Here is a 27,753-nt window from a genome sequence, read left to right as displayed (position 1 = left end):
ATTCAACGTCTGACTCTTGCAACACATTCCTGTCATTTTTCTCATTTATCCTCAGTTGTCTCATCTTTAACCAGCAGAAGCCACTTCAGTGGGCTCCTTAGCCTGTTACAACAAGCTCTGCAGCCGTACAGCTTCCTTCCTGGATGACCAAGCTGCCCCTGGTCACTGGGGCTCTTCCTGTCCAGACTCAGGACCGGCCCTCTACTAGAGTCTTGGCTTCTCACGGTGGCAGATGCTACGTGGAGACTAGGTTGGTACTCTGTGGGGTGCCTGTGGGGTCTACAGGGTCCCTCAACAAATAAACTGCGGAGTGAGGAGAGGGAGAGAGAGAGAGAGGGAGAGAGAGACCAGGGAGGGATGGGGGGAGAAGTAAAACCTACAAATTAAGAGATCCAAGAGACCAAAACGGCAAAACTATGAGCATGAGAGCAAACTGAAAAAACTACCAGATACCTGATTTTAAGCAATCATTAAATTTTAAATGTTACCATTAAAAGAGACCGTTCCTTTGAGACACATGGAGCCTGCGCAGGGTGCTGACAGGGTGCCTGGAGGGAGGGGCGGGCAGGGAGGGAGACCAGTGGGAGGGTTCTGTGCTGGTCTCTACTCTGGTTCACATTTTCCACAAGTGACCACTTGACACAGTGTCGTGCAGCCGTGGCAATGGAAGCCGCCAGTGCCCTCCCACCTACACAGCGGCTGTGCTCGGGGACCCCAAGACCCTCTAACTGCCGACTGGAAAGACAGTGCGACCAGGACACCCAGGTGATTTCAACAAGAGCCAGGGCTGGAAGAGCAGTCGCAGTGAGAAGCAGGTTAGGACCACCGCCCTGGAAGGCTGCTCTTTGGGGTGCGGGGCTGACGCTGTGGGGGGCCAGGGGAACAGAGCGGAAGGCAGAACCGCAGGTCAGACGTGAGACCCAACTCCTACAAGCCAACACTGAGGACACTAAGCCAGAATGCAGGAGGAAGTTCTGCAGAACCAGTGACTCAGTGAGCTCAGCTCATCAGGGAATCCCAGCAGCAGAACCGATCTGCTGCTGCTCATGGCAGAGCAGAGGGAGAGCCCGCGTCAGCAAGGCCCAGCACTCACTGCAGTGATGGACTAGCTGCTTCCTGGGCCCAAGGCCAGGTCAACCCTAACGGCTCTGAGCGCACAGAATCCAGCTGAAGGTGGAGTCTGGTGTCCCGAGTACCGGCTGTCACGTGTCCCTAGTAACCGGGCAAGGTTTCTCTCAGCCACAGCAGCCTCACTGTTCTGCTCAAAGGCCAAGCAACAGAGGTCGGCCGTGCCACAGCTTAGTCCCCAGAGGCCAGCTGTCCCCTGCCAGGCCACTGTGCTGCATGCCCTCTGTTACCAGGGGGCACTGCTTCTTACCACCTGCCACCCCATCACGCCTTGGGGGACGGCTGAGAAGTGTCTTCTCAGAGGTGCCAGAACCGGAAGCAGGTGTGCACTGTGGTGACACTCTGCTGGTCATGACAACGGCAGTGACAAAACATGTGTCACCTGACAACTAGGGTGAGTTTAATGTGCCTCTCCTGTCACTGGAGGTGACATAATAAAATGGTAAGATGATGCTCCAAACCCATAGCAGTGACCCAGAGATGTAACAAAAGGCAGGAGGATCTATTATGATGCTTCTGGTAGCGGGCAGTGGGGGTCACTTCCCCACACACGTGATGTTAGAAGAGCTGAGATACTTTGCAGCTGACTGTGTGACCCCAAGTGCACCTGTAGGCATGCAGTAACAGATGCCACAATCTCTAGGGGGACAGGAGCTGGCAGCAAACGTGCGCGGTAATGGGGAGGGGCCTGTCGCCAGGGCACGTGGCTGCTTGTGGGAATCGTGTGAGGAAGCGAAGGTGAGGAGAGACTGAGGACATGAACGGTGGCTCCGTCCACGGCAAAGCTGGGGTTGAAGCCCAGGAGATGTCCTGGGGTCTGCGTGCGTGCACACGCACACACGTGTATGTGCCGTATCCACCCATCCTCTACCCATCCCTCTCTCCCTCCACCCACCCATCCCTCCATCCATTGCTCCCTCCCTCCATCTACCCAATATTTACTTATAGTTTTAAAAATGCTGTATGTTCAGACAATGAGGAGGAAACAACTCTTTTTTCTATCATTTCTTCCTCTTCCAGTCATAAAAGTCAGCTCTTCCACCCTGTAACCTCAGGCTCACAAGTGTGAACTCGGATCATCACAGGAGAGCCATGACTTCAAAGGCGAACTCACAGCTGGACTGTGGAAACGCCCTCAGACAGAGGCCCAGGGAACTCCTGAGCTGAGCGAGGCGTGTGGTGAGTTTGATGACCTGTCCCAGTCCCTGCAGGGCAGGTGCCCGCGCTCAGCCCAGCAGCACTGGGGGTTGCTGTGACGCCTCCTCACCCAGTCTGTGCCCAGCCCAGTTCCCTAGCCCACCGCAGAGAGACACCACTGAATGACGATGTCACGGTCGTACCACAGAAAGCACACGGCAGGGGCTCCTTACCGCAGGCCCACATGTCCACGGGCTTTCCGTACGGGTCTTTGCGTAACACCTCTGGGGAGAGGTACCCGGGCGTGCCGGCGAAACCTGTGGAAACAGAAGCTGGGAGTCGCTGCTGACCTAGTGCCCACGGTGAAGTGGGGAAGACATGGCGGCCCTCATTCTGTCCGTGTGGGGCTGTGTAGGGCGAGGACACACCATCCCGCACACCACAGAGGCCACAGAGCACCTCAGCTGTGGCTGCCAAGAGCAGCAGACACAGGCAGAATCCTGTAATCCCCCCCACCCCATCCAGAGGGCAGGTCGTCAGTTTCCTGTAGGAGGGGTGCCCCCCTGCACCAAGCACACACCCACTAAAACCACTCCTGTGTTCCTGCAGCTGCCCTGTACCCGGTCACCCCCACCCCTGGCCCAGACCCTTTCTTTAAACTAAATCACGTAAATGCCCGGGACGCTGGCATTGCACATAATGAAGAGCTCTGCTCTCTCCACAGAGAGGGCGCAGACAGGCAGGTGTGTGTGCGGGATGCGGCAGAGAGGAGTGGACAGGCAGGTGTGTGTACGGGACCCGGCAGAGAGGGTATCAGTCAGTGGGCAGTAACTTATTCAGGCCAGACACAGAGAATCCATAGCCGGTTAGAAATACTAGAATTTAAATTTGTTTAGTGTTAATCTCAACCTAAATTATAAAGAAACAAATTTCATCATAAAGACATTTCAAAATTATCAACATTTTAGAGGAAATGGGCATTTTAGGGAAAAAAAAAGTTAAGATGAAATATAATATATATTGATGTAGATATACTTTTTAATAGTTTTTAAAACAAATGTACTGATCGCAAAGGTCTGTCAAATGTCCTGCACTTCCTGAGCACCTGCTGTTCACATGTAACTCTCTGGTCTGGCGACACTGCACGTGAAGAACCCATTTCTGCCCGAGTAAAACATGCCTGTGCTCCCTGGGCCTCTCCCACACCGTCTCACCCAGCCTGGCAGGAGCTCTGTGTGCTGTGCTCTCCTCCTACCTAACATCTCCCCACATCACTTCTGACCCATACCTGTGACGTCAGCAGGATCGAGGCTCAGACCCAAGGTTTCAAGCTGGTCGCACCACCGTCTGGGCCAGGCGACCATTCCCATGTCCTTGGGGCAGGGAGGGGGTGCGGCTGCGGCGCGGGGCCACAGGCCTACTCACCGAACCACGCCTGCTGGTCCCCTTGCACCTCGATGGCCAAGCCGAAGTCTGCCAGCTTCACGGCTGCCCCCTTGGATTTGCTAGCTAGAAGCAAGTTCTCAGGCTTTATTTAGAAGGAAAGGAAGAGACTGAAGTGAGAACCTGTTTCAGGTGGCTCTTCAGAACCAACCACATCTGACCAGATGGGGAAAGAGAGGCACACCCTGCCCTCTCTCCCGCCCGGGGCAGGCCAGGCTGGGAGTGACTCGGGGTCTACCTGTATGTACACAGGCTCAGACAGGGGCACAATCGCACAGGCCAGGTTCCCACGGGAGAAAGACCGCGCTGGGGCGGGGCAGAGGAAACGCCTGTCTGGACCTGCACGCGGGCTTCCCAGGGCCCCCCCCCCCCAAGGGCCAGGCGTGGCCAAGGACCCCGACTCGGAAGCCTAGCTGGTACAGGCACTTTCGGCAGAAGTAAACTTGGCAAAACGACAATAAGAGCTGGACCAATTTACACACATTTGGCAAATAAAACTGCAAATTAAATATGAGTTGACTTCATGACTTCAAGAATTTGGACCCAAACACAGTGATCTGGACTTGTCAGTGTTTCCAAACAATTTCTGTACAAATTTTGGAGTCTTACTCTGAATTATGTATTAAAATTGCTGTCTTTAAGAATCTGTTTATTCTTAAAGGCAGAAAGAGTGTGATATTATTTGCCAAATGTTATAGTCAGCTTTTTTGTTCTGTATAAGCCAGCTTTTCAAACATAATTTACATGTCTTCAGAGTGACTGAAAGCATTCCTTGTGCGTGTATTGTCACATGTTGGAATACTACGAGGAAGGAACATGAGTTTTTCCTTCTTGGGCACTGATCATCACTCCAGGGCTGCGACTCCATGCTGGGGTCAGGCTGTGTCCACCCCACTGCTTCCCAGCCACAGCACCGAGACACACGAGTCCCTAGGGGAGCAGTGCTGTCCAGCGGGGTATCCCCTGGACTGCCTGTGCAGCTATGAGGATCAGGGAAGGGGCTGGTTAGGCAGGAAGGAAAGTCTGTCCACTCCCCGGGTATGGAAGGACGTGGGGTTGGGCTACCACACACACGTCTCGGGGTGGGTGTCTTCCACCCTGGGACAGGACCCAGCGAACGCACAGGTGTGTCTCAGGCTGAACGAGGCTGGAAAACAATGGATTCTTCAAGGCCAAAACAATTGTCTAGAAATCTAAACATTCAGTCAATCAGATTGGCTTTGTTTATATACTGACAAACGCCGATTTCACATTTTTTCATAAAATTGGCAATTTTTTTTCTTACTGAATTAGTCGATTCTATTGTTTTGACCTTGTAGAAACACAGCCTAAACCAGTATTTAACTGATTAATTAAGCGAGCCATGCAAATCAGCAGAAGAATCATAGCCAGGACGGACTTGCAGAAACCAGACTAAGTCACAAGTACAACACTCCGTCGGGGCGTTCCCTGCTCCGGCCGCTCCTGCACTGCCATCAGACTCAGCGGTGCGGGCACAGCGGTGGCTGCCGGGCCTCGGCAGCGCTGGAAGGGCGCCGGGCGTTGAATGACCTCATCCCTGAACATACGGTAATTTAACTTGGATGTTGGGATAAAGATGTCTCAAGATGATGAAATATATCCATGCTGAAGAAATGGTCAGCAAAACCTAACGTTCAAAATCACCTGGAGCTGTTCTCTGTCAACACAGTACAGCAGGGGTCCCCAAACTTTTTACACGGGGCCAGTTCACTGTCCCTCAGACCATTGGAGGGCCGGACTATAAAAAAAAACTATGAACAAATCCCTATGCACACTGCATATATCTTATTTTAAAGTAAAAAAACAAAATGGGAACAAATACAATATGTAAAATAAAGAACAAGTAAATTTAAATCAACAAACTGACCAGTATTTCAATGGGAACTATGGGCCTGCTTTTGGCTAATGAGATGGTCAATGAACTTCTCTCACTGACCACCAATGAAAGAGGTGCTCCTTTCGGAAGTGCGGTGGGGGCCAGATAAATGGCCTCAGGGGGGCCGCATGTGGCCCACGGGCCGTAGTTTGGGGACCCCTGCAGTACAGTGTCCAAGCATGGAGTGCCACTGTCTGATTATTTTATCTTCACAACTAAAACCTATGGCCTACAATATTCATGAGTTTTCTGATGTAACGAAGAGAATTCATTTCCAGCTACTGATTTATGGAACAATGACTGAGAAACACATGGAGCTGTAACAATGGTTTATTTCTCTGTAACCTTCACAGTCAACAGCACTGAGTGGCGAGACCTGTGCTGATCCACGCGGCCCTGATCTCATGTCACCGGGGACCCATCTCGGGCAAGACTTGCAGTCCCTGGGCAGCACGGCCAGCTTAGGTCTGTGACGGGAAGGAGCCAGTCGTCTCGGATACACTTACAGATGCCACGTGCTCTTCTCATCGCTCTGTCAGGATGCTCTGGGCCCTGCTGTGTGCTCTGTGCCTTCCCCATGGAAAGGAGATGGGCACCATGGGCCTCATCCTGCGGGGCGCCTGAATGCTGTGCATGTTCGCACAGAGACGGGGTCTGCGGGCTCGCTGTGCAGCCTGTCACGCAGGAAGTCACAAACCCGTGTGGACAGGGTTTAGCCTCACACCTGTGACGACTGTTCAGCTGCAGGATGGACAGAAATGGGCAGGCTACTGTCCAGGCTTAAACGTTAATAGCACTGAAATAGCTTCACGCTTATATCTATCTTTTAGGCAAAACTAAAATACAGAATTATGGAACACAACTTGAAAAATTAGTACGATTACTAACTTCCTTAAGAGATTATTCACTTTATAAAATGTTTCATCACAAGACTGCTTCTAACAGCCAGTTTCAGTGGAACATGAAGTGTCACACAGATCTCACTTCTACATGACACCGTGGGAAGGTAGGGTCCCACCATCCACGCAGCCTCTGCCTGAGGATGTGCCACGAAGCTCCCCGGAGAGGATGCAACTCCCGTCCTGCCTGAGTGCAGGGAGGGAGGGGGTGGGTTATACTCCAGAGGAGAAGGGACAGCTGAGATGGCGAAGCCCCTCCGCTCCCCACAGCCACTTCCTTCACAAGGGTCCCCGGCACTGTGGGTGCTGCTGTCCCACCACTTTGACTTTCTAAAGGAAACCAGAAAAGGGAGCTCGGGAACAGGCTTCCTGTGTGGCTGTGTTGGTGTGGTGAACCAAACAGGCAGTGAGGTGATGCAGAAGAGGCCCGGGCGTGTGCCAAGCGTGGGCCCTGGGCGTGTCCTGAGCAGAGCATGGGCCCTGGGCGCGTGTCCAAGAGGTGTGTGCTCCGAGCATGTGCCCTGGAGGTGTGTCCCGAGTGTGAGCCCCAGGCATGTGTCCCGGAGGTGTGTGTCTCGGGCATGTGCCCCAGGCGGCGTGTGTCCCCGGGTGTGTGCCCCAGGCATGACATTACGAGTCTGCAGACTCATGAAGCTCAGTGAGTGATGTCTTCACTTCTCAAACACTGGGGGTAGTGATTATGTCTCCTAACAGCACATACGTGACTATGACATCTCAGAGGGTTTATCACAGGGCTTTGTCCTCTGCAGTGGACATTAGTGATGAGCAGCTGTCCTCTATGCACCTGGCCGTCTCAGTGTACAGAACCCTGAGTGTCTGTAACTAATGTTCCTAACTCCAGCAGTGCCGTATTCCTGACCTGTGTGTACTCTGTCACACTGCTCTGTATGAGCTCAGACTCCCTCTGACTTCTGCAATGCGGTCACTCTTCAGGTGCTTTGTAAGTAGACTCCATCTGACTTCTGCAATGCGGTCACTCTTCAGGTGCTTTGTAAGTAGACTCCCTCTGACTTCTGCAATGCGGTCACTCTTCAGGGTGCTTTGTAAGTAGACTCTACGGACAAGGCCTCACCCCGACTGTCCCCTGCCCCACAGCTTCCTCACAGTGCGGTTCTCAGGGACATCTGGTCTCCGTAGCAACAGCCATTCACAGTACATCTGCTGGATGAGCGGCACCTGCTAGCAAGCTCGGTCCTGTGCGTTCACATGGCCACAGTGGACACTTCTTCCACTGAGATTCGAGGTCTTCTTGGAACTGGTCGGATATGTTGAAGTGCAGAGGAGCTGCTGCTGGAACCACGTCTAGGGCTGCAAGAGACGGGCAGACGGAGTGACTGGAAACCCCGAGCCCCCACGCAAGCAAGGGGGTCCACCACGGTGGGGCAGAGCAAGCCCGCTGTCCGGTCCTGCTGTGACCGATGACACCAAGCCTGCTCCTCCAACAGGCTGCAGACGGTCCACTTCCTAAAGGCAGCCCACTTGGTCAGGATCTGGAGAGCAGGAAGCACTCAGGAAGGCTTGCCCCCCATACTCAAAAATGAGGGAGGATTATAAAAGCCTCAGTTCTGATCTTGCCTTTCCACAGATCTCCTGACCACGGAAGGGCCCATGTCAGCGGGAAGAGGTGGGGCTCAGTGCCAGCGCATCACAGACTTCACCGTGGGGCGCGGTGATGGTCCCCAGGGACCCCCCACAGGCAGGGATGCACGTGGGCAGTGGGATCCTGTCTGAGCTCTTCATGGGTTCTTCTCTGTCACACAAACAGCTGGTGATTAGCTCTGTTTTCTCACCTTATTACTCCTTACAAACCCTTAGCTTCTAGAATGTGACCTGGTCCCTGAGATTTCTCTCCTCCAGCGAGCATCTCAGCATTTCCGCATGGCGTGAGCCAAGCTGCGTGCAGTGTGTCCAGTCCGTTCCTTTGCAGAGGAGGTGTGAGCCCACCAGCACCTGGAAATACACTAAGATGAAGTTTTGCAGGAGCCAGAAAGCCGGAATATCGAGTTCACAAAGACACAGAGTAGAGGTAGGTTCCTTAAAGTTCTATATAAGCGTGGTTCTGACCAGAGTAGGACAACTGTGATTTGGAAATTCTTCCAAGTGCAGAATTCACAATTTGATCTGTGTACAACCTACGTGAATGACTTACTGAGTGTGTGTCCCATTCCTCCCAGAAAGCACACTCCTTTCTTTCCCTGTCAAATTCAGTTTTCTTCCCATGAAATACTCTTTAAATCCTCCCAAATTTCAGAATAATAACCTTCCTCAACATTCATCTGTTCCATCTCCATCCACCCACCTTCCGGCCAACGCCGTCCCACTTGGTAACACGGCTTTGCAGGAGGCCGGCTAAGAAAGGCGAGTTCCCAAGGAGAAAATTCACGGGCGTTGGTTTGTTGCCAAATAACCCAGTTGTGTGCGAAGCCTCGTATTCAGAATTTCAGTCATGAGGCAATTTCGTAGTGTTTCTGAAACACTTCAAACTGAAGAAGTCCTCCATTCTGTGTGCAAGTCAGCTGTTTGAAACAGCACAGCTCGGGACTCTCTCCTTTGACTTACTTCTGTCAGCTGTTCACAGAAACTCTTCTCTGGGCTCTCGCACAAGAACACGTCTGAGTAACGCTGCTCTATATCTTGTGACATCAGCATTGTCACTTGTCGCTGCAGGCTCTCTCTGACGCAGTGTTTTTCTGGTTGCAGCACTGGTCTGAGGTATGGCCTCCTCTCTGGGCAGGAGGGCAGTGACCACACAACACAGCTTTAAACGATGTCGAACCCGTGGCCCAGCACAAAGCTCTGCTCTTGATCTGCCTGTAACTCACGCCCTCAGCTCAGAGGTTCTGTGAATGTTGTCCTTCTCTTCCGCTCCTCAGTGTCCAGCCACCAGCTCACGGATGTGCAACGTGAGTCCCAGCGACCCGACCTCACACACAGTCTATTCCCAGCGCTCCACACCACCTGTCCTGACATGCCCCCCTCAGATGGGGCAGGGCCTCAGCTCTCTGAGCTGCGTTTCCCAAAGGCTGCAGCAGGCCCCCTGCTGGCCCTGAACAGGGAGCATTCAGTTCACACAGCGGCCTCCTGTCAGACGACACCCTCCCTTCCACGCTCTACCTGGAACATGCCTCCTTCTCTCATTCCCGTGACACAGACTTGGCACGGCTCCGGGAGACCCATAGGCGGGATTTAAAAACAGCTTTTGAAGCCCTGGCCGGTTGGCTCAGCGGTAGAGCATCGGCCTGGTGTGTGGGGGACCTGGGTTCGATTCCCGGCCAGGGCACATAGGAGAAGCGCCCATTTGCTTCTCCACCCCCCCACTCTCTCCTTCCTCTCTGTCTCTCTCTTCCCCTCCCGCAGCCAAGGCTCCATTGGAGCAAAGATGGCCCGGGTGCTGGGGATGGCTCCTTGGCCTCTGCCCCAGGCGGAAGAGTGGCTCTGGTCGCGGCAGAGCGACGCCCCGGAGGGGCAGAGCATCGCCCCCTGGTGAGCAGAGCGTCGCCCCTGGTGGGCGTGCTGGGTGGATCCCGGTCGGGCGCATGCAGGAGTCTGTCTGACTGTCTCTCCCCGTTTCCAGCTTCAGAAAAATACAAAAAAAAAACAACAACAAAAAACCCCAGCTTTTGAGCCACTAAACTTAGACCCATGTCCCATGTGACTCTTCATGTTGCAACTTCACTTCCCACCAGAGCAGGCCTATTCTGTGGCCTCCACAGTGAGTTGTGCTATCGCCGTGACCTGGAGCCACTCTGGTGGGTACAGCCCAATGGCTAGTGGCATGGACCTGGAGAGGGGCTGTCACTCAGGCCACCATGTCTCCCTTGGCAACAGGGGTCCCTCGGAGCCCTGCATATGAGACGGTTGTGAAGACCCTGGGACGCCTCAGGGGGCACACAGTGGCTACTAGTAAGGCCAGACATCATCCTGTTTGTTACGAAGGTACACCCTTGACCCTGACCCTCCCAAAGGCTAGCATCATACCCGAGTTCCCAGCACTAATCGCATCACTGTGGCCAGACCACTGCCTAGGTCCCCGCCACTGTCCATGGCCGCCTAGTGACAAGCTTGCGGCAAGCTGGCACTGGTCCAGCAGGTCCGCAATGGAATGGAATGGGGCCAGCACAGGCAGTGTCACAAGCCTCCAAGAACCTCACCTCTGCCCCCAGAGTCAGGGCAGGAGGGCGCAGGACAGTGCTCCCCTGAAAAGGAGGTGCTGGCTGAGGCCAGGCCTGACTCTCAGAGGGAAGCCTCCTGACGTCCCCACCTGAGTGTCTCATCAGTGACTTCAGCTCACATGTCAGAAAATGTCTCCTCCCTTGTGGCTAACCACTGGGCACACTGCCCTGATGAAAGCTGCAGTCAGGGGCTTATCGAGTGTCCAACAGGACCCAGGGCTGCAGTACAGAGTCTGGGAGGAGAGGTCACCCTTCCCGCCATGGTTCTGTGGTTTACTTACAATCACATAACATGCAGTAAAATATTTCAGATGATAAAATGATACACAGAGTATCTGCTAAAAGAGTACAAAAACATGCATGTCCACATAGGTCCACTCACAGAGCACGTGGGAGTCCTGAGAGTCTGAGACTTAACAGAAAGGCCTCTGTGTGTGTGTGGCAAGGAAGGGACTTCTGAGGTGATCGCCAGAAAAAGGGACTCCCAGCTAGAGAGGTCTGGGTCTGTGTGTGGGAAGCCAGCCCAGGGCCCACGGAGCACACCGCTGGACAGCACTGAGGACACCTGGATGCACGCCCGTTCACGTGGTGCTCAGGGCTCATGTGATGGCTCACGTGTGTTCTCTCCGCTCTGTCCCTGGGCCCTCACTGCTCTGGAGTCTGCAGGTGAGACCAGAGCGCCGAGCGCGTCCCCTCCTGCTTCCTTTCCAGTGATGTGACTGTCCCTTCATCAGTGACAGAAGCTGAGAGAAGTCTTAAGAATGTTAGTGTGCACACGTGTTCTGTAAATGTTACTCGATAATGAAATCACTTTACTTTTTTCCATCTGGCTGCAAAGGCACCTGTGCCTGGGTCCCTAGGAATGTGAGCTAGTGGAGAAAGAACCAGGAAGCCCCGTGTCTCCAGCGCTCCTGAAGCTGCTGTCCAGGAAAGGGGACTCAGAGTCCGGAGCAGGGCTCTGTAGCACCCAGCCACGTGGGCCAGAACCCACCCAGCACCTGCATCTTTTCCCACTCTGTAACCTGTTAACCTGACGTGGTCCTGGGGCTGCACAGCACGCTGGGCAGTAACACGTCTAAGTCACTGTCCACAGAGCGAGGTCAGAACGAGGCATGGCTGCAGGTTAGCGGCCCCATCAGGGGCTGTCGGTACCCTGATACAGAAAACCCTCTCCCGCTGAGGACACAGGCTAAAAATCTCAAGCTGGCGGGGGACATGCCAGGTGCCAGCTGAGACGAGTGCACACAGCTCTCCGGCCGGGCCTGCCTTTAAGACATGACCACAGTGGATAGCGTCCAGGGCATCACTTACCTTCAGGTCCCGGTGGACCACGCCCATCTGATGGCAATGCAGGGCGGCCTCCAGGGTCTGCTGAATGCAATGACTGCATGCAAACACCAGGGCAGCATTAGTCCTGAGCCACACACAGCAGACTGGGTGACACGCAGCCGGCCTGGGCGGCTGTGACACCTCCCGGAAGCGACACATTGCTCCAGCAGAGTGACGGCCTCAGGACAAGCAGCATCTTGCAGATGTGAGCCCAGCTGTGGGTCCACCTGTCCTAGAAAACCTGCCCTAAAGCTCCTTCCTTGAATGCAGGAGCTCCCTGCCTGGTTCAACACCCCCTGCCCACAAACAGCACCAGAGCTGTCCCCACACCCTCCTGTTTTGTCACAAGCAGCACGGCCCCATCAAGGTCGGCGCAGGACATGTGAAGGATTTTGGAGCAACCACTGGACCCCACTGCTCTGTTCTGGTGTGATGACCTCCTGCCTGAGGCCCGTCAGACCCAGGGGAGCAATGTGTAGCCAGTTTTTCTGCACGGCCACCGTGATCTCAGAACAAAAGTAGTGTCTAGTCTGCAGGTGACACACATCACAAGCTGTGGTCACAGTCCAACGCTAGATGCTGGGGGAGCAGCCCCCACACCGCGGCCTGACTCACTGCGGACACCACGGGTGTGCCCAGCACGGTGCCCCCCGCTGTGATGCGTGTCCGGCCTGCGGACGAGTAGCTGAGAGGCACATGCAGTGTCACCTCCCCGCAGTCGCTGCAGCGAAAGCAGGGAACAGCGAGCGAGCTGTCTCAGGTCCCCGCCCTCCTCCCTTCCCTAAACACAAGACGCTTTTGATTCTGATGCACGGACTCCACATACTGACCTTCAGGTCCCTGTGGACTATGCCATTTAGGTGACAATGATTTACACTCTCTAGAATCTGCTGTATACAATGACTGGAAGATACAAGGCAGAGGGAAGAGGGTGTGGTGAGGCACATGGTCACTCCGAGTCCAGGTCAAATGCGAGCTCAATGAAACACAAGTACGTCTCACATGTCTTAGCTGTGACACGGGAATTAACAGTGCTGAATGGAGCTACCTCTAGTTCTAACTAAAAGGACATCCAATACAGAACATGTGGCGAGCTCAGACAACACGCTCTGAGCTGTGTTCTGCTCCTTGCAAGTCTACAAAGTCGCTGGTCCCAGAGGTCGAGATGTGCACATGTAGGGAGGAAACTCTCTATTTCCCACCAGGTTCTGGGAAAACTCTTCAGAGACCTGAACGGTTTACACTCTGAGGTTACAATTCTCTCAGGTGTTGAAACAAGAGGATGGACACAGAGGAAGAGGCAGGGGACATAGGCTCAGACAGAGGACACATGAACCCTGACTGGGGAATGCCTCGTGGGTGACTAGGAAGGTCCCGGGAACAGGGAGAGTCACCGTCAACCCAGGACGTGAATCAGCCTCTGCAGTCAGGCCGACACTGGGGGAGGATAAGCTGATGGGAATGGATTCGTACCTGGAGCACTGTGATTGTTGAACATTCCCTCACACACCTGCTTATTACCTGTCACACGCACAGTTTATGCTCTTCCCACCACAGGCTCCCTGGTGTCAAACAGACAGCTAACTAAGTGAGAGGGAGGCCACGGAGGTGGTTCTAGAGTCCTTGTCATCTGCTGGACAGTGACGAGGGCCAGCACCTGTGCCGTCTGTCCAAACACAGGCATAGTCACAGAGGAAGGCCACCGTCCAGTGAGGACACGCTCAGCCATGTCATGTACGGAGTAACATTACTCCAAAGCGAGTTCCTGAATGAAAACAGTCCCACCACCGCTCTGTGTGTCCTCACAGAGCAAGATGGAGGTGGCCTGCTGCAGCTCTGTGCAGGGACCCACGACCAGGCCCATAGGCTGCTTCACATACAGCTGGTCTGGGTGCTGCTACTCTTAAGTCACATGACTCTAAGTCACATGCGCTACTTTTTAGGCGTTTCACTTTCTCTTCTGGAACCACAGGCACAGGTCCCTGGGCCAAGTGAGTTGAGGAAGTAACGAAGTAAACACTAATTCACACTAAACGACCCTAACCACTTTTCCCCAGTGAGAACGCACTGAATTCTGCACTCGAGGATCGGTATGAAACAGACTTTGGCAAATTATTTGCAGAATATGCTCTTTATGCTTGTGATTGGGAAGAGAATGTTCTTCTCCTTGATTCTGTGTGGGACTTCCCTAAAAATATCCTACCGTGACCTTCAAAGCTTCACATAAACAGGGGCAGGGGTGACCTAGCCCATAGGTCCGCCCCATGAACCCATGGCCTCTCCAGTGGTGAGAACAGTCTCTACTCCTATTTCAACCTGGATTCCCAGTGGTAACAACAGTCTGCTTACAAAACTGTGAAAAGCACGTAACTAACACTTCCTCACTTGTTTACTACCTCGATTTAAATGACTGCTTGCTCAGCAAGTGCTCCCTGAAGTCCCCTTGGGCCTCATGGGGGGGGGTCTGGGGGAACTGAGCTGGTGACAATTCACTCATAACTGTGCGGTGGTGATAGGGAGCTCTTTACCTGACTCTGGTAGTAAAAATCAGTGTGGTCACGCACAGGGAGACCCACGGAATGCCGCGAGCAGCAGCACCAGGCCCAGAACACGACCCAGAGAGGCAAAGGGCGCCGTGCAGGCAGCGCTGCTCTGGGGGGTGGGGCCCTGTGGGGCTGCGGCTCCGAGATGAGCTGAAGAGCGGCCAAGTCCTCAGCATGTCCCATTCCCATGCTAGCGGGGAACCCTGCTCCTGGCCGGGGTTTCCAGAGCACGTGCCCACTACGGGTCTGGACAAGGCAGCTGAGCAGAAGCAGCACCTGCAGGCTCAGCACCGAGAGTGTGGGCTGACGCTCCTCTCTGCGCTGTGCCGGGCAGCGCTGGGCCTGTCTCCTCAGCAAAACCTGGCCGTTTTCAACCTCTGCACAGACTTTGCCAAGAGACAGATCGGGAAATCTCCTGAACCCTCTGAAATACCTGAATAAGGACAATGTTTCTCAAACGAGGGTTCCTGGAACAGTCCACAGCTAACGGTGACTTCAAGTGAGCCGTGCTTGGGGCTGCCCCTCCCGTCACAGCCACGGGCTGTGATCCATGTTGGATGTGACCAAGGAATTGAACTTCTAATTTTATTTAATTTTAACTAACTGAAGTTGAGATTAAAGAGCCCCCGTCACCAGTGGCGTATCAGGCACCCAAAGACCTACAGACGAGAGGTCAATCTCTGACCTCTCACATTTGCTTAGAAAGTATATTTCTTCAGCAGAAGTCATTCTTGTAAGGCTTCAAGAATGAACTACGCACTGTAACTACAGACATTAAAGACAAACAGAGCTTAGACAAGATTCATGGATTGTTGTTTTCTTCCCTCTAAAGGATCCTCTTGGAGAAAAGAATCCCCAGGAGAACACAAAGCGTCACTCAGACGGGCTACAACCCGGCAGCTGGCAGTGAGGGGCCATCCTGGGGGGTCGGTCACTCACCTGGCGTCGGCCTCACTGTAGTACTCTCTCGCCACGATGTCTTCAAACAGCTCGCCTCCAGTAACTCTGAAAAAGGAAGAAATCAGGGTCTGTGGGTTTGTGTCAATGTTCATGCAGAAATTTTGTTTTCAGATTACTTAAAAAATTTTTATCAAAACATGAAATGTTTTAAAACACTGTACAAATGACAGCTTTGTAATGGCCAGTCTGGACAACCTCAACCTTGCCATCCGGCCTACCTGCCTGTGTATTACCGGACCCCGAGGACACCACCCTCTCATGCCATGAACACACTCAAAGACTGATTTACAGAAAATGGTCTCAGCGTCCCCAATACTGAGTACTGAGGTCTGATGAGGTAAGTGTAGAGTGTAGGGACACTTCTCAGCAAGTGGAGGAGATGGTGCCTGCCAACCAGCGGCACATTTATAGGGCACGCCTTGGGAGGGCTCTGTCACCGGGGGGGGGGGGGGGGGGGGGGGCACGCCCGGTGGAGAGAGGTGGCCTCGGCAAACGCAGGCATGGCCCCAGGCTGAGAGCCTGACCTTCTATCCTGACGGCACTGGGCTTCCCTCCCGGCTGCCGGGTTTCCCGGGGAACCAGACGCTGGGCTGTGGCTCTGCCCTGAGAGGCAGCGGGGCGACCCCACTAGCCATGAAGACAGGACCTGTGGCCTCGGAGCGAGGACTTGCCACACCACCAGCTGCATCTGGTTACTCTGGCAAGTCCCCTCAGACCGTGGGCCAGCGAGCCTGCTCAAGAGGACAGGGAACTTCTCCAGGTCCGCAAGTCACTGGTTTGGGGCTAGAAATCCCTAAACAGGGATTGTCCGGCTTAGGTGTTGTATGCCCTCTAAATAACATGCGTTTAAATTTCAAAGTAATATCGTTCTGTAGTAAAATTTTAAAAATATGGACATGTACCAAGTACTTACCTCCCCCATGTCTCAACCCCAACTTCATGCTGGACCAGACTAACTTTGTGCACATCCTTTTCACTTTCTGTGTCTTTAAATATTTACACTTTCCCCTTTGCAATGACGCAAAGGAAAACATACTGTTCTCACAAGAGAGGGAGTGTGCACCACGCATAAGCTACTAGGCGGCTGCAAGGTGTTCCATTTTATGTGAAGTCGTGGGCACTGTCTCCCGTCAGCCTTTCTCCTTTTTACAAGACAGACACATCCGTGCTTGTACACACACACGCATGTTCCAGAGTATTTCTAGAAGACAAACTCTTAAAAGTAGAATTGCTGGGTCAAAGAGTACCCATATTTAAGTTTTTAAGGGGGGCTAACACACCTCCCACAGTGGTAAGGTGCCGACAGACCACATCATTCCTAATGGTTATTGTCAACAAACAGAAGGCCAGTCCAGCGGGAAAGTCGCTGTCTCACATTGACACGAGGTCTTGGCATTAGTGACGGGCACCTTCTTCTCGTGTCCTATGGCTGCTTCCTCCGCTGCTGTGTCGGGTTTGGTTTTAAAAGGATATTTCAGTTTGGAGTTCAGCCCTGCAGGAGCTGACACGTGCCCAGCACGACGTCTTCGTGAGTCCCCCTGGTCCCTCTGAGCTGGGACCTCCTGTCAGCTGCTCAGGGACGGGCAGATAGCGGCACAGAGATGTTGCAAACTTGCTCAAGTGTACACAACCCTCCGTGTCGTGGGGCCACCCCTCCACGCTCAGGCTCTCCATCCCACGGGTAGCCCATAGTGACGGTGCCGCCCACCTGTCCAGTCGTCCCGAGGGCAGGAGTGTGGCAGCATGCTGGGCAAAGGGATGTCACAGAGTGTGAGGAAGGGCTGCCCGAGGGCAGCTGTTTGGACTGTCTGCCTTTGTTTTAACGGGTTCTGAAGCACCACTGCGTGACAGCTTGCTCCAGAGGTCCATGCTGCCCCCAGCCAAGGAGCTTGAGTGGCTGACCTGTGAGGGCTCCATCTGGGGCCTGTGCCTCCCCCCACTCCTGCAGCAGCAGAGCCACTCCTGTCGAGTAGTCATGCCTATGTGTAAATCGTGCATCTAAGACGATGCTTCTTCTCGCTTGTTTAATGTCTGTTATCCCCACCATGACGCTGCTGCGGTGGCAGACACTGTCCCTTTTCCACCGAGGGGACTTGGGGCCTCCTCTGGTTCCCTCTGGTGACTGTGCTCACACCCCATACACCAGCAGGGAGTCAGCTGTGGAACGGAGAATCATCAAACTAGACTCAATCCAGGGCTGCTGTTAGGACAATGCTGAGTTAGCCCCCACCCAGGCTCACGGAAACGAGAGTGAGTCCTGGCTCTACCCCCACCTCCCGCTTTCATCAACAGCCACGGAGGGTTGGAGCACTGGCTCGTGGGCGGAATGCATTCCCACGAGGTCCTCAGGCTGCAGCCGGTCCCCGCTGTCACAGGACACCGCCACCGGACCACAGAGTTCCCTGTGTCAGCCGGGTCTCTGGGATAGGACCCAACAGCTCACACACAGGCACACACCCTCACTTACTTCGTGAATGTGAAAAGTCAGAACCCATTGCTCTAGTAATCTCACCTCATTTTTTATTGGCTCTAAACTGTTCTGTGAATTTCAAAATAAAATGGCATCCCAGGAAAGCAGCCATAATTCAGATGAAATGCTGGTCTAAACAGCCACATTTATGAATGATGGGATTGTTTCTAAGGGAATGAAACTATACTTCTTTTAAATTAAAAGTAGGAAAGCCTCCTTTGCAAATGAAAGGTTCTGCCAGAGCTCAACTAAGCAGTAGCTGAGAGGTTTACATCAGCACACTCCATGCAAATTGCTGTGTCAAACACCTGTTTGGAGTCTTATTTACACGCACTCAGCACACTGCCTACCTAGAATGCCAAGAAGACCCAGGTCATTCAAGTTAGTGTCGATTTAAAAAGTTGCTCGTTTATTTATGTATTTGTGTGTTACTCGCACCACTTTCCAGAAGGGATGTGACAGCCAGTCATCTGTCCAGTGACCTTCATTATCCGACTTCCTCACCTGAGCTCTGAGTGCATGCACCTGGGTTTCCGACCAGGTTGGCACAGGGAGGAATAGAAAGTTCATTCTTGATGCCCCCAACCGAGGCTGTTCCGTCCTAAGTGACTCCCTTTCTCATCACAACAGCACAAGACAGATGTGCTTGAACAAATTCTTCACCTAATCTAAAATTATTTCCTGCTTACTATGTGCAAGCCACTGTGTTCAGCACTTAATTTAGCGAAACTTGGTTTAGCTGTTGGTCCATGGAATTTTTTTAAGGGACACTGAGGTTCTCAGGAACACAAGGCTTTGTGTGACTTGGTTCCTCACTGCACAGTGACTGTCCTCGTTCAGTCAGCAGCAGGCACACACAGAGCCACCACGGCAGGATGTGCACGGGTGGCACTGTGCCCTAGGGCCGTGAGTGCCGGTGGCGGTGGGCACAGCAGGATGTGCACGGGTGGCACTGTGCCCCAGGGCCGTGAGTGCTGGTGGTGGGCGCCCTGGGAACTCCACCCACGTGTGGGTTTCCTCTCCCTGTGTCTCCACCCTGGTCCCACCTCCAGCCCCCTAGGGATGGGTGAGTGCAGACATGGGGATTCCTTCTGCAGGGAGGTCTGGGCATCACTTGGAGATGGGGGGCTGCTGGAGAAATGGGGGTGCCCTTCTGCAGAGGGAGGACAGGTGCCTGGCTCTCCGGGAGGCACGTCTGGGGTTCACGGCAGAGGTGGTGGCAGGCCTGCTGCAGCCGATCACCTCAGCTGTCTATATATCTCCAGGGTTCAAGTCTGGAATGTCCCCAGACTCAGCTGTTCACCCCAGAAAGAACGGGAACAACCCAAGTCAGCACAGTAATCAGACCTTCCCCAAATATACATGACGTCAAGGTTTATCTTTGCTGAAGCGAACCTGACTGTGAGTAGTTCTTATGAAAGGGGGAGGGGACAGTTCAGTGAGAAACACGTGACAATGTAAATGGGAGCTGGCCTAGAAATCACAATTCCTTAGTGGGCCGTGAAACAGGGACCCTCACCCGGCTGACCGGCTTCTTCAAACCCACTGCTGTTTCCCATTTTCAAAGCCTTTCCCCGGTTACCAGTATGCGCTCTGCAGCACCCGCAGCAGGATGAACGAGCAGGAGATGAAGACGTCTACACACTCACAAATTCTCACCCTGTAGAAAGCCCTTCCTGGTTCTCTGAACCTGAGATGCCCAGCGCCGTGCTCAGACGTGGCCCTCCCTGCTGCCCTGGCTCTCGCAGCGCCCGATTCCTGACCCGAATAGGGTGCTCAGAGGGGCACTCGGATGATAGTGAGGCTGTGACATTCACACAAGGAAATTTCAGGTGATTGCTAAACTTCCTCATTAGGAATCTGTGTTTTATGATGCTCAAAAGCTGTAAAATCACCAACCTTAGGAGCATTTGAATTAAGAAATTTCAAGCTATGTAATAGTTCTTTAGTGTAACATTATCCCTCAGAGCAAAAGCATACTTCTCTTTCCGTTTTTTTTTTCCCCCAGACAGCTGGGAAAATGCCTTTCACAGGGAAGTTCACGTGGACGCTGCTTGGCAGGGTGGGGGCCTCGTGGTCTGCGCCTCCCGAGGCAGAGCTGCCTTAAACGAAGGACCCAGTCCCCCGGGGTGTGTGGTGTGTGGAGGGGACAGCAGGGGAAGGACCCTCTCTGAGCTTAGGCCCGGGCTTCCTGCAGCAGTTGGCCCCCAGGTGCCGGAGGGCAGAGACAGCTCTCTTGGCCCTTCCCAATCTGAGGCCGTGTTCTATCTCTGCCAGTCCTTCTGCGGTGCCCACCTGCCCCTCTCGCTGCGGTCGTCGGGTCTGACCGGGCAGGGAAGACTCAGTCACCTCTGCTGGAACCGTCTGGCTCCGGCCCCGTCCTCCACCCTGCCTGACACGTCCCCTGCCCCTGCCGCCCATACTCCTGGTCAGGGGGCAGATGGACACGGCCCACTGAGTTTGCCGCTCTACGGCTCTGGTGCTGTGGGAGTCGCCCGACGAGGTCAGCTCAGGGGTGTGAGCTGCAAGAACACAGAGGGCTTCGGAAACCAGACTTGTCCGTTCTCACACTGGACACGAGGTCTGCAGATGTAACCCTTATCTGGTGTATGTTAATTTAAAAACATACAAATCTTACCTAGTTTTGCTTGGTTGGTAGGTACGTGAGGGACAAGGAGCAGTTAGATTGGATGATGCAGCTTCAGTGGGACCTCTTACACCAGGAACTACACTCAAGTCTTTGTTTTTTGTATTTTCCAAAGTGAGAAGAGGGGAGGCAGATAGACTCCCGCATGAGCCCGACTGGGATCCACCCGGCATGCTCTCCAGGGGGCGATGCTCTGCCCATCTGGGGTGTTACTCTGTTGTAACCAGAGCCATTCTAGCGCCTGAAGCAGAGGCCATGGAGCCATCCTCAGCGCCTGGGCCAACTTTGCTCCAATGGAGCCTTGGCTGCAGGAGGGGAAGAGAGAGACAGAGAGGAAGGAGAGGGGGAGGGGTGGAGAAGCAGATGGGCGCTTCTCCTGTGTGCCCTGGCCGGGAATTGAACACGGACTTCTACACATAGGCCAACGCTAACCAGCCAGGGCCTGTACTCAGGTTTTTAAAGGAAGGACTTTTCATAGAGCTAAACTGACCTCTGCACAACTGCTTAAATATCTGTTCCATTTCCTTCTCACTCAGCCAGGACCCAGAGCGGAAGACACCACCTTATTTTCCAAAACAAGAGAGCATCCCCTTTTCATTTTGCTCTATTTAAAGGCAAAATACCATGACCTTAGCAATTAAATGTTTTCATTTCAATTTCTTCAACAGCCAGTTCAGACAGCAGCAGAGAACAGCAGCCTGATGCTCAGTGAACAATCGGGACCCTGGCTGGGGGTCTCTAAGCTCTGGGACAGTCTGTGGGACCAAAGTTATGAGTGCTGAGGACACACAATCAGACATAACCAGAAACGGTCTTTTATAGCGTGTTCATTAAAGTGCAATTATACGTCAATATTTTAACTGCCCCCTCAAGATAACATGACAAATTTAGTACTGGCTCTTTAGCACATTTTCTTTCCCCTGGATATAACTATCTCTCTAGTTAGGCAAGAGAGTCAAAAACAATTAAAATCTAAGAATGACCTGCCGATTCTGCCGCTCTAATAGACTGATGAGCTGTTTGCTGTGGTTAGGCACTCAGCCTCAGAAGCAGGTCTGTTTGGATTCAACGTCAGGTGGTAAAGCAGTGCTGTGTAGCTGTAAGACACTGCTAACTTCATGAATGCTTCTCACCTGAAAAACGACGTCACTTAGATGAGGATTAAACACTGTGTCCAGGGCACTGAGTGAGGGGCGCACACACGACGCTCTCTGTTCAAGTTGATGGTAATTAACTTTAAAGCTGTAGCCCGTCTCCAGAAGGAAGGCTATTTGTTCACCTTCCTTTAAAATACATATACATATCAGGCACCAGACACTCAGTGTGAAAGTGGAGATTAAAGCTTCCCTCGTGTAGGGGATAATTCGTGAGGAGAAGAGCTGGAATCAACCACTACGACTCTCTTCGCCTTCCTGTGTCTGAACAATCTTCTGTGGAGGAAGGAGAGGCCCAGCCCAGGGCTCGACTCTCACTGACAGGGAACCTGACTCAACAGAGCCTGGAATTCTGAGATGAAACAAGCTGAAAGGAACAGCTCGGACTTCTGCTCAGGTCCACTGTTCTTTTCCACTACGAGGGCCCTGCATTTTAGGAATAAATGAGGTGATGCTATCAAAACCTAGCGTTCGCCTGCATTTGGGGAAAGACCATCAAATGTCACTAGGCAATCTTCCTGCTCTCTACACAAAAGCTGAACTCACACTGGCCACAGCAAGTGACGTCACAGGGGAGCCTAGTCAGAGAAGCTGACGGCCGGTTCAGGCTGGCCTCTGAGAACCTGGGAAGCCACCGGGGAACGACGTTCTCCCTTCCTGTGAGCCAGCGTCCAGCCTCCGACCTCAGCACTGACCCCTCTGGCCAGTATCACTGTTTCTGCAACTCCGGAAACCCCTGCCCGCCATGGCTTTCAGAGAGATCACCTGATTCCACCCAGACCCGTGACTGACCGCTCCCACCTGCTCCTGGTTCCAAGCCAGGTGCCGGGCCCAGCTGGGCATCCACACCCACTGCAGTGAGCTGTGCCCGGGAGCAGGGTGACTTGTTCTGGGCTGTGGGTGGCGCTGTTTCTCCAGAACCAGACGAGGTAGGAAGAGAACGTGTGATGGACCTCAGTGCAGACCCTCCGCCTGCCTTCATCAGGGAGCACCCTCAGTGCACGCACACGCACAGTCACAGACTACCTCATGGGAGACAGACAACGTTTCTGTCACCACCTTGGGTTGTATCCCTCCAATGTTACCTAAAGGCTTTCATTAAAAAACTTGGCCTTTAAGGGAAAACATAAAATTGAATATATTGATCCTGACACTTGAGTGAACAAGTCACACAAAACCCAGAAAACAGGCTGTTTCTGCTCTAGCCCGCCTCAGGCTGTTGTCTGAATAAACACGGAAGGGGTGACCTTCAGCTGGACGTCACCAGCAGAGTGTGGGAGGTCCCAGCCCCAGGACTGACCCAGGGGCTCTCTCTCGGGTGGGAAGCTGCAGTCAGCATGGCTGGTCCTGCTGTGAGTGCTGGATGTCTGAGTTTAGAGCATGGCTCGCTGGTAAACACACACAGACCCGGCCCTGCGCCAAGGACGGCAGGACAGCTGGGAGGTGTCGAAGGTCGCAGCTCTATTTAACACCATCACACTCCAGGTTGGAAGGCAGGCATTTCCCGCGGGACACAGGCTGTCTGACCCCATGACTGTCCACCTGCAGTCCAGCCAGGGCCTGCCTTCAGAGGGTAGGGCTCCCCGAGTGGCCCACAGCGGGCCTCAGCCATTGTCATGGGCTTCCCGTCACATGCTGCCAGGCCGAGTGCCCCTCCCTCTCCATGCGTCTCTGAGTCTCACCTCGCTTGCTCAGAGGCCCCCCTGGTTTGGGAGAGTCTCCCAGGCCGTGGACTCCAGCTGGTGCTGAGTCTGCCCGGGCCACGGAGCAGTGTAGCTGATCCGAAACGGGAAGGCGGGCCTCAGGTCGGCCCCCCACGCCAGTTGGGTGCACCGAGTAACCTGCACAAACACCTCTGCGACAGCACTCTGTGGTGACAGGGCCCCCAGGAAGAAATTAAAAGCGACACCTGTCTCCTCGGGGACAGGTCAGAGGTCCTACTGAATGCTGTCACCACTGTGTTGGCTGCCATCTGACTCAGCTGGCAAGAGCACGACTCCTCTCACCTGTGAGGCCATGGGGGGTGCTGCATCTCCTGTTCACAGATGCCATGGTCCTGCCACCACGCCCACTGTCACAGAGGCGGGGACAGGAGACCAAGTGCCCGACGCTGTCCACCGCATTGCTGGTCTCCAGCCACAGAACCATAGCAGGAAGGACTTCTCACTGCCCATGAAAATGCCCCACTTGGGTCAACATTTCTGGAAAGGGTTGAATAGCTTTCACATTCCAGAACTAGAGATTAAAACAGCAAACAAAGGAGGTTTTCTATCCCCTGACCCCGATGAAGAAGATACCCCTGAAGAAACCGGGCACACTGCGTGACCCCAGCCTGGCCCTGTGGTCTCAGGAGGGGAAGGACGAGGACTCACTGCCCACAGGACCACAGGGACTGGCATCAGGCTCCCGGGAAACTGAGCCCTACTGGCTAACTGACCAATGTCCCCAGAAGAAGTCAAAATAGAGGCACACATCAGTTCATCAGGCCTCACAAAGTCAGAGCTTGGATGTAACGTATCAGAATAATTGTGTCTGAGAACCTCACGTTTTTTGAAAGGTGTGTGTGTCCATGACGACAGCACAGATTGAACCAAAGCTGGTGTTTGCTTGAACAAAACCTCCAGAGTCCGAGTTGTCTACAAGCCCATCTGTGAGGCTGAGAAGGCTGACCACCTGGCTACAGGCAGCCAGGCCCCAGGAACTGGCCCGGGGCACTGTCCACACGTGGAGGGGCCAGTGCCCTGACCCTGCTCAGGGCAGAGTGCTCCCCCAAGTGCTGCCGTGCGGGACCGCGGGCACCCACTCAGCACAGGGCTCCCCCAGGCCTGGAGAAAGGGAAGTGCGCCCCGCGGCCAATGGGACAGTGCACTGGGAAGTCCAGTCAGTGTGCAGCTCAGGGGTAAGTGTCCAGGGGAGGAAGCAGGCACGTCGGAAGTGGGGAGGAGCTGGTGAGACACCCCCGTTCAGCTGAACACTTGGGAAGGCCTCCATGAGGGTGACAGGTGAGCCGAGCCCAGTGGGAAGGCAGGGGTCAGGGACACCCAGGGCCCGGCCGGCACGCGGAAGGCAGTGGGCGGGAGCTGGAGGAAGGCCACCGCCCCCGACATGCTGGGCCCGCGGTCACGTCCCCACCCAGACACCGGGCACCACTCCTGCAGCTGCAGGGACTGCTCTGAACACATCCAGAACAGCACCCCCTTCTCCCCTCCTTCAGAACTGGGCCCCAGCCCAGGAGTGATGGGGGTTGGGGGGTGGGCCTCCTGTTCCTTCAGCCGTGTGGCCTCACCGAGCTCCCTCCTGCCCTGAAACCTACAGGCCTTCCCCGCAGACTGCAGTGTCCACACTGTCCTATGCTCTGGGCCGGCAGGGGCAGGCAGTGCCCCCCCCCAAGTCCCAGCACTGGCGCCTCCTCCCACTGGGCCCTGGCTCAGCAGCTGCCTCTCCTGCACTCCACACCACACCACACCACACAAACCAGAGGCTCCGGGCCAGGTAGGGTCAGCCATGGAGCGCACGGTCAGCCAGTGCACTCATCACTGGGTGAACGTGCCCCACCGAGAACCTGTTCACAGGGAAGGCCTAGCGCTGGCACACAAGAACAGATGGTGACGTGGTAGAGACAGAGATTCTGAGCAAGGACAAGAGAGAAAACAAACACTAACAGAAAGGAAGAATGAGCAACAGGCCCCTTGCAGACTGGACACGGCCATGGCCTCTACCAGAAACGTTGGACCCGGCCGGCAGGGGAGCTCAGGGGCACGGCCCATCGAGGGGATGCGATGGACGCCCACAGACGCCGCCCCAGCAGGCAGAGCACACACGTTCTCCTCGAGCTCCCAGAGCACATTCTGGGGGTCACAGCACCCCTCATCAGGTGTAGACGGACAGAAATCATACATCTGCTCTCAGACCACATGAAATTAAACTAGAAATCACTAACAGAAAAATCCAAAATACTTGGAGATGAAACAATATACTTCTATATAAGACACAGATCAAAGATAAAATGTCAACAGAAATTTAAAAATATTTTGAATGAAATGAACATGGAAATACAACTTAACAAAATCTGTGGGACATAGCACACAAGATGTTTATAGTATTGAATGCACACATCAGAAAAGATGAAAGATAAATAATCAGTAATCTAGGCTTGCACCAGGAAATGGAAAAAAAGGGAAAATTAAATTCAAAGTATGCGGAAGAATATCTTATATTTTATAGGTACCCAATACGCACCCAACTATAATTCTAATGGAATTTCTTACATTGGTTTTGAAACATACATACACTGTACTTCAACTTCAAAGCAGAGAAAAAAAGAAGTACTTCATGTACCAAGATGTGTTTCTGCTATGGGAAAAAAACAACGTGCCTTTTGAAGATGTAATAATAGCATTTTTCTCTAAGAGTTTAGGATCTTAAGAAATTTTATAATATTTAAAAATGACATCAGGAGTCCCACCAATTCCACCGAAAATCTCAGGCTGAGAACAGCGTCGCGGCCTCACGGGGCAGCTAGGCTCATGTTCACCGGGTCCGGCAGCCTCACTCCAGGCGAGGAAAACGGGGCCCAGAGAAAGCGGGTTGGACGCTCAGCGCCAGAGCTCTGACACAGCGTCATCCTCCTGGGTCAGCATTCCTTCCGTGAACCCTCATCTGTCCACTCGGTTCCTGGTTGAAACGACAGGGTCACCCCGAGTGCTGCTGCCTCACACGTTTACTCAGAGCCCCACGCCCCGTGCCACCGCCTGCCGGTGACCCAGGCTTCCGCGGACGCACATCACAGCCGACGGCTGCCTGTGCAGGCCTGTGTCTGTGGTAACGACTAACTCTGCGGTCTGGGAACAAAGCCTGCACATGGGACCTGGAGGGAGAGTCTAAGGCTGCTGTTGAACCCCTGAATTAACCAAATCAAGGATCCTTCTTCACTCTCGCGATGAGGTAACCAATTATATGCGCTCTTATAAAATTCAGTGGCAACTGAGGGCTGTCAGGCAGCCACATCCCTCCAGGGTGACGCTGTGCTCCTTACGTCCCAGTGACAATCCCAGGAGACTCTCATGACTGAAGATTAACTTCAGCTTTAAACACTGCCGGGCAGTCCCCGCTTTTCAAAAGAACTGGAGTTGAAAGTTACGTAAAGAACGTTAAAAAAAGATGACAGGGTCATTAACTTGGACTGTAAATGCCTGATTCGAAATGGTCTTCAAACAGCAGGAGGAAATGGACAGAGGCCATGGTACTCACAGGTCGAACACCAGGTAGTGGAAGCCCTCCTCCGAGATGCTGTCATGGAGCCGCACTGGACAGAGGAGAGAGAAGGAAGCATGTTAAACGTGTGCACTGACCCCCACAAGCCCCCATGTCTGCAGAGCTCGGCTGTAGCCCCTGCGGAGTCATGTCCTGCAGACCCAAGGGCAGGTGCTGGCTGTGGTGATGCACTGCGCTCACGACTACATCCGTCAGTGTGCAGTGACAGGAGCACCTGCCCTTCACAGAACGTCTGGGAAGGTGACGAGATGAAGGAGGACAGCCCCACATTGCTGGGGGGAACCTGGCTGATGTCACAACAGCCCCCATGTGCCCAACACCCCGGGCCCCAGCTTCCAGCAGGCCTCCCCTGAGCGTCTCTCTTGTGAGGTTCTCTGTAAGTCTCTCACCAGGTCTGTATTCGCTCATGCCTTCACCACTGCGACAGGCATGAGGGGCGCTGTCTAGGGCCTCACCCCCTTCCTGTCCAGGGAGCTGCCACACAGCACGCCCAGCCACGCTGGGAAATAGTTTGTACCACGCTCATTCTACACTCAAGTCACCAACATCCACTCACCAATCCATAAGCCAAAAACGCACAGCTAGAAGTTTTAATAAAATAACCCACTAGTTCTTCAAACTAACATGAACTTTAAATTCCCAACCAGAGAGGCTTACTACTGATAACGTGCTGAACCGC

The 27,753-nt window shown here is 53.7% G+C and overlaps 1 protein-coding gene across 9 annotated transcripts in view; it reads right to left on the bottom strand.

Moving 5' to 3' along the window:
- Positions 1-27,753, bottom strand: part of CAMK2D (calcium/calmodulin dependent protein kinase II delta) — a 131,007-nt gene that overhangs the window by 26,797 nt on the left and 76,457 nt on the right. For 5 of the 9 annotated variants that reach the window (XM_066233976.1, XM_066233981.1, XM_066233979.1 and 2 more), the window contains 5 exons: positions 27,051-27,105; positions 15,509-15,574; positions 12,857-12,929; positions 3,691-3,793; positions 2,499-2,582 (listed from right to left, as the gene is read on the bottom strand). In XM_066233976.1, coding sequence (XP_066090073.1) covers positions 2,499-2,582; positions 3,691-3,793; positions 12,857-12,929; positions 15,509-15,574; positions 27,051-27,105 — 381 coding nt within the window. Of the gene's footprint in view, positions 1-2,498; positions 2,583-3,690; positions 3,794-12,008; positions 12,082-12,856; positions 12,930-15,508; positions 15,575-27,050; positions 27,106-27,753 lie in introns of all 9 variants that reach the window. The other 4 variants (XM_066233977.1, XM_066233980.1, XM_066233983.1 and 1 more) reach the window with 1 other exon arrangement.

The sequence above is a fragment of the Saccopteryx bilineata genome, chromosome 1 (genome assembly GCF_036850765.1).
Source record: "Saccopteryx bilineata isolate mSacBil1 chromosome 1, mSacBil1_pri_phased_curated, whole genome shotgun sequence".
NCBI lineage: Eukaryota > Metazoa > Chordata > Mammalia > Chiroptera > Emballonuridae > Saccopteryx > Saccopteryx bilineata.
Note: the sequence above shows the minus strand (reverse complement) of the source record. Positions and strands in the feature narration are given on the sequence as shown.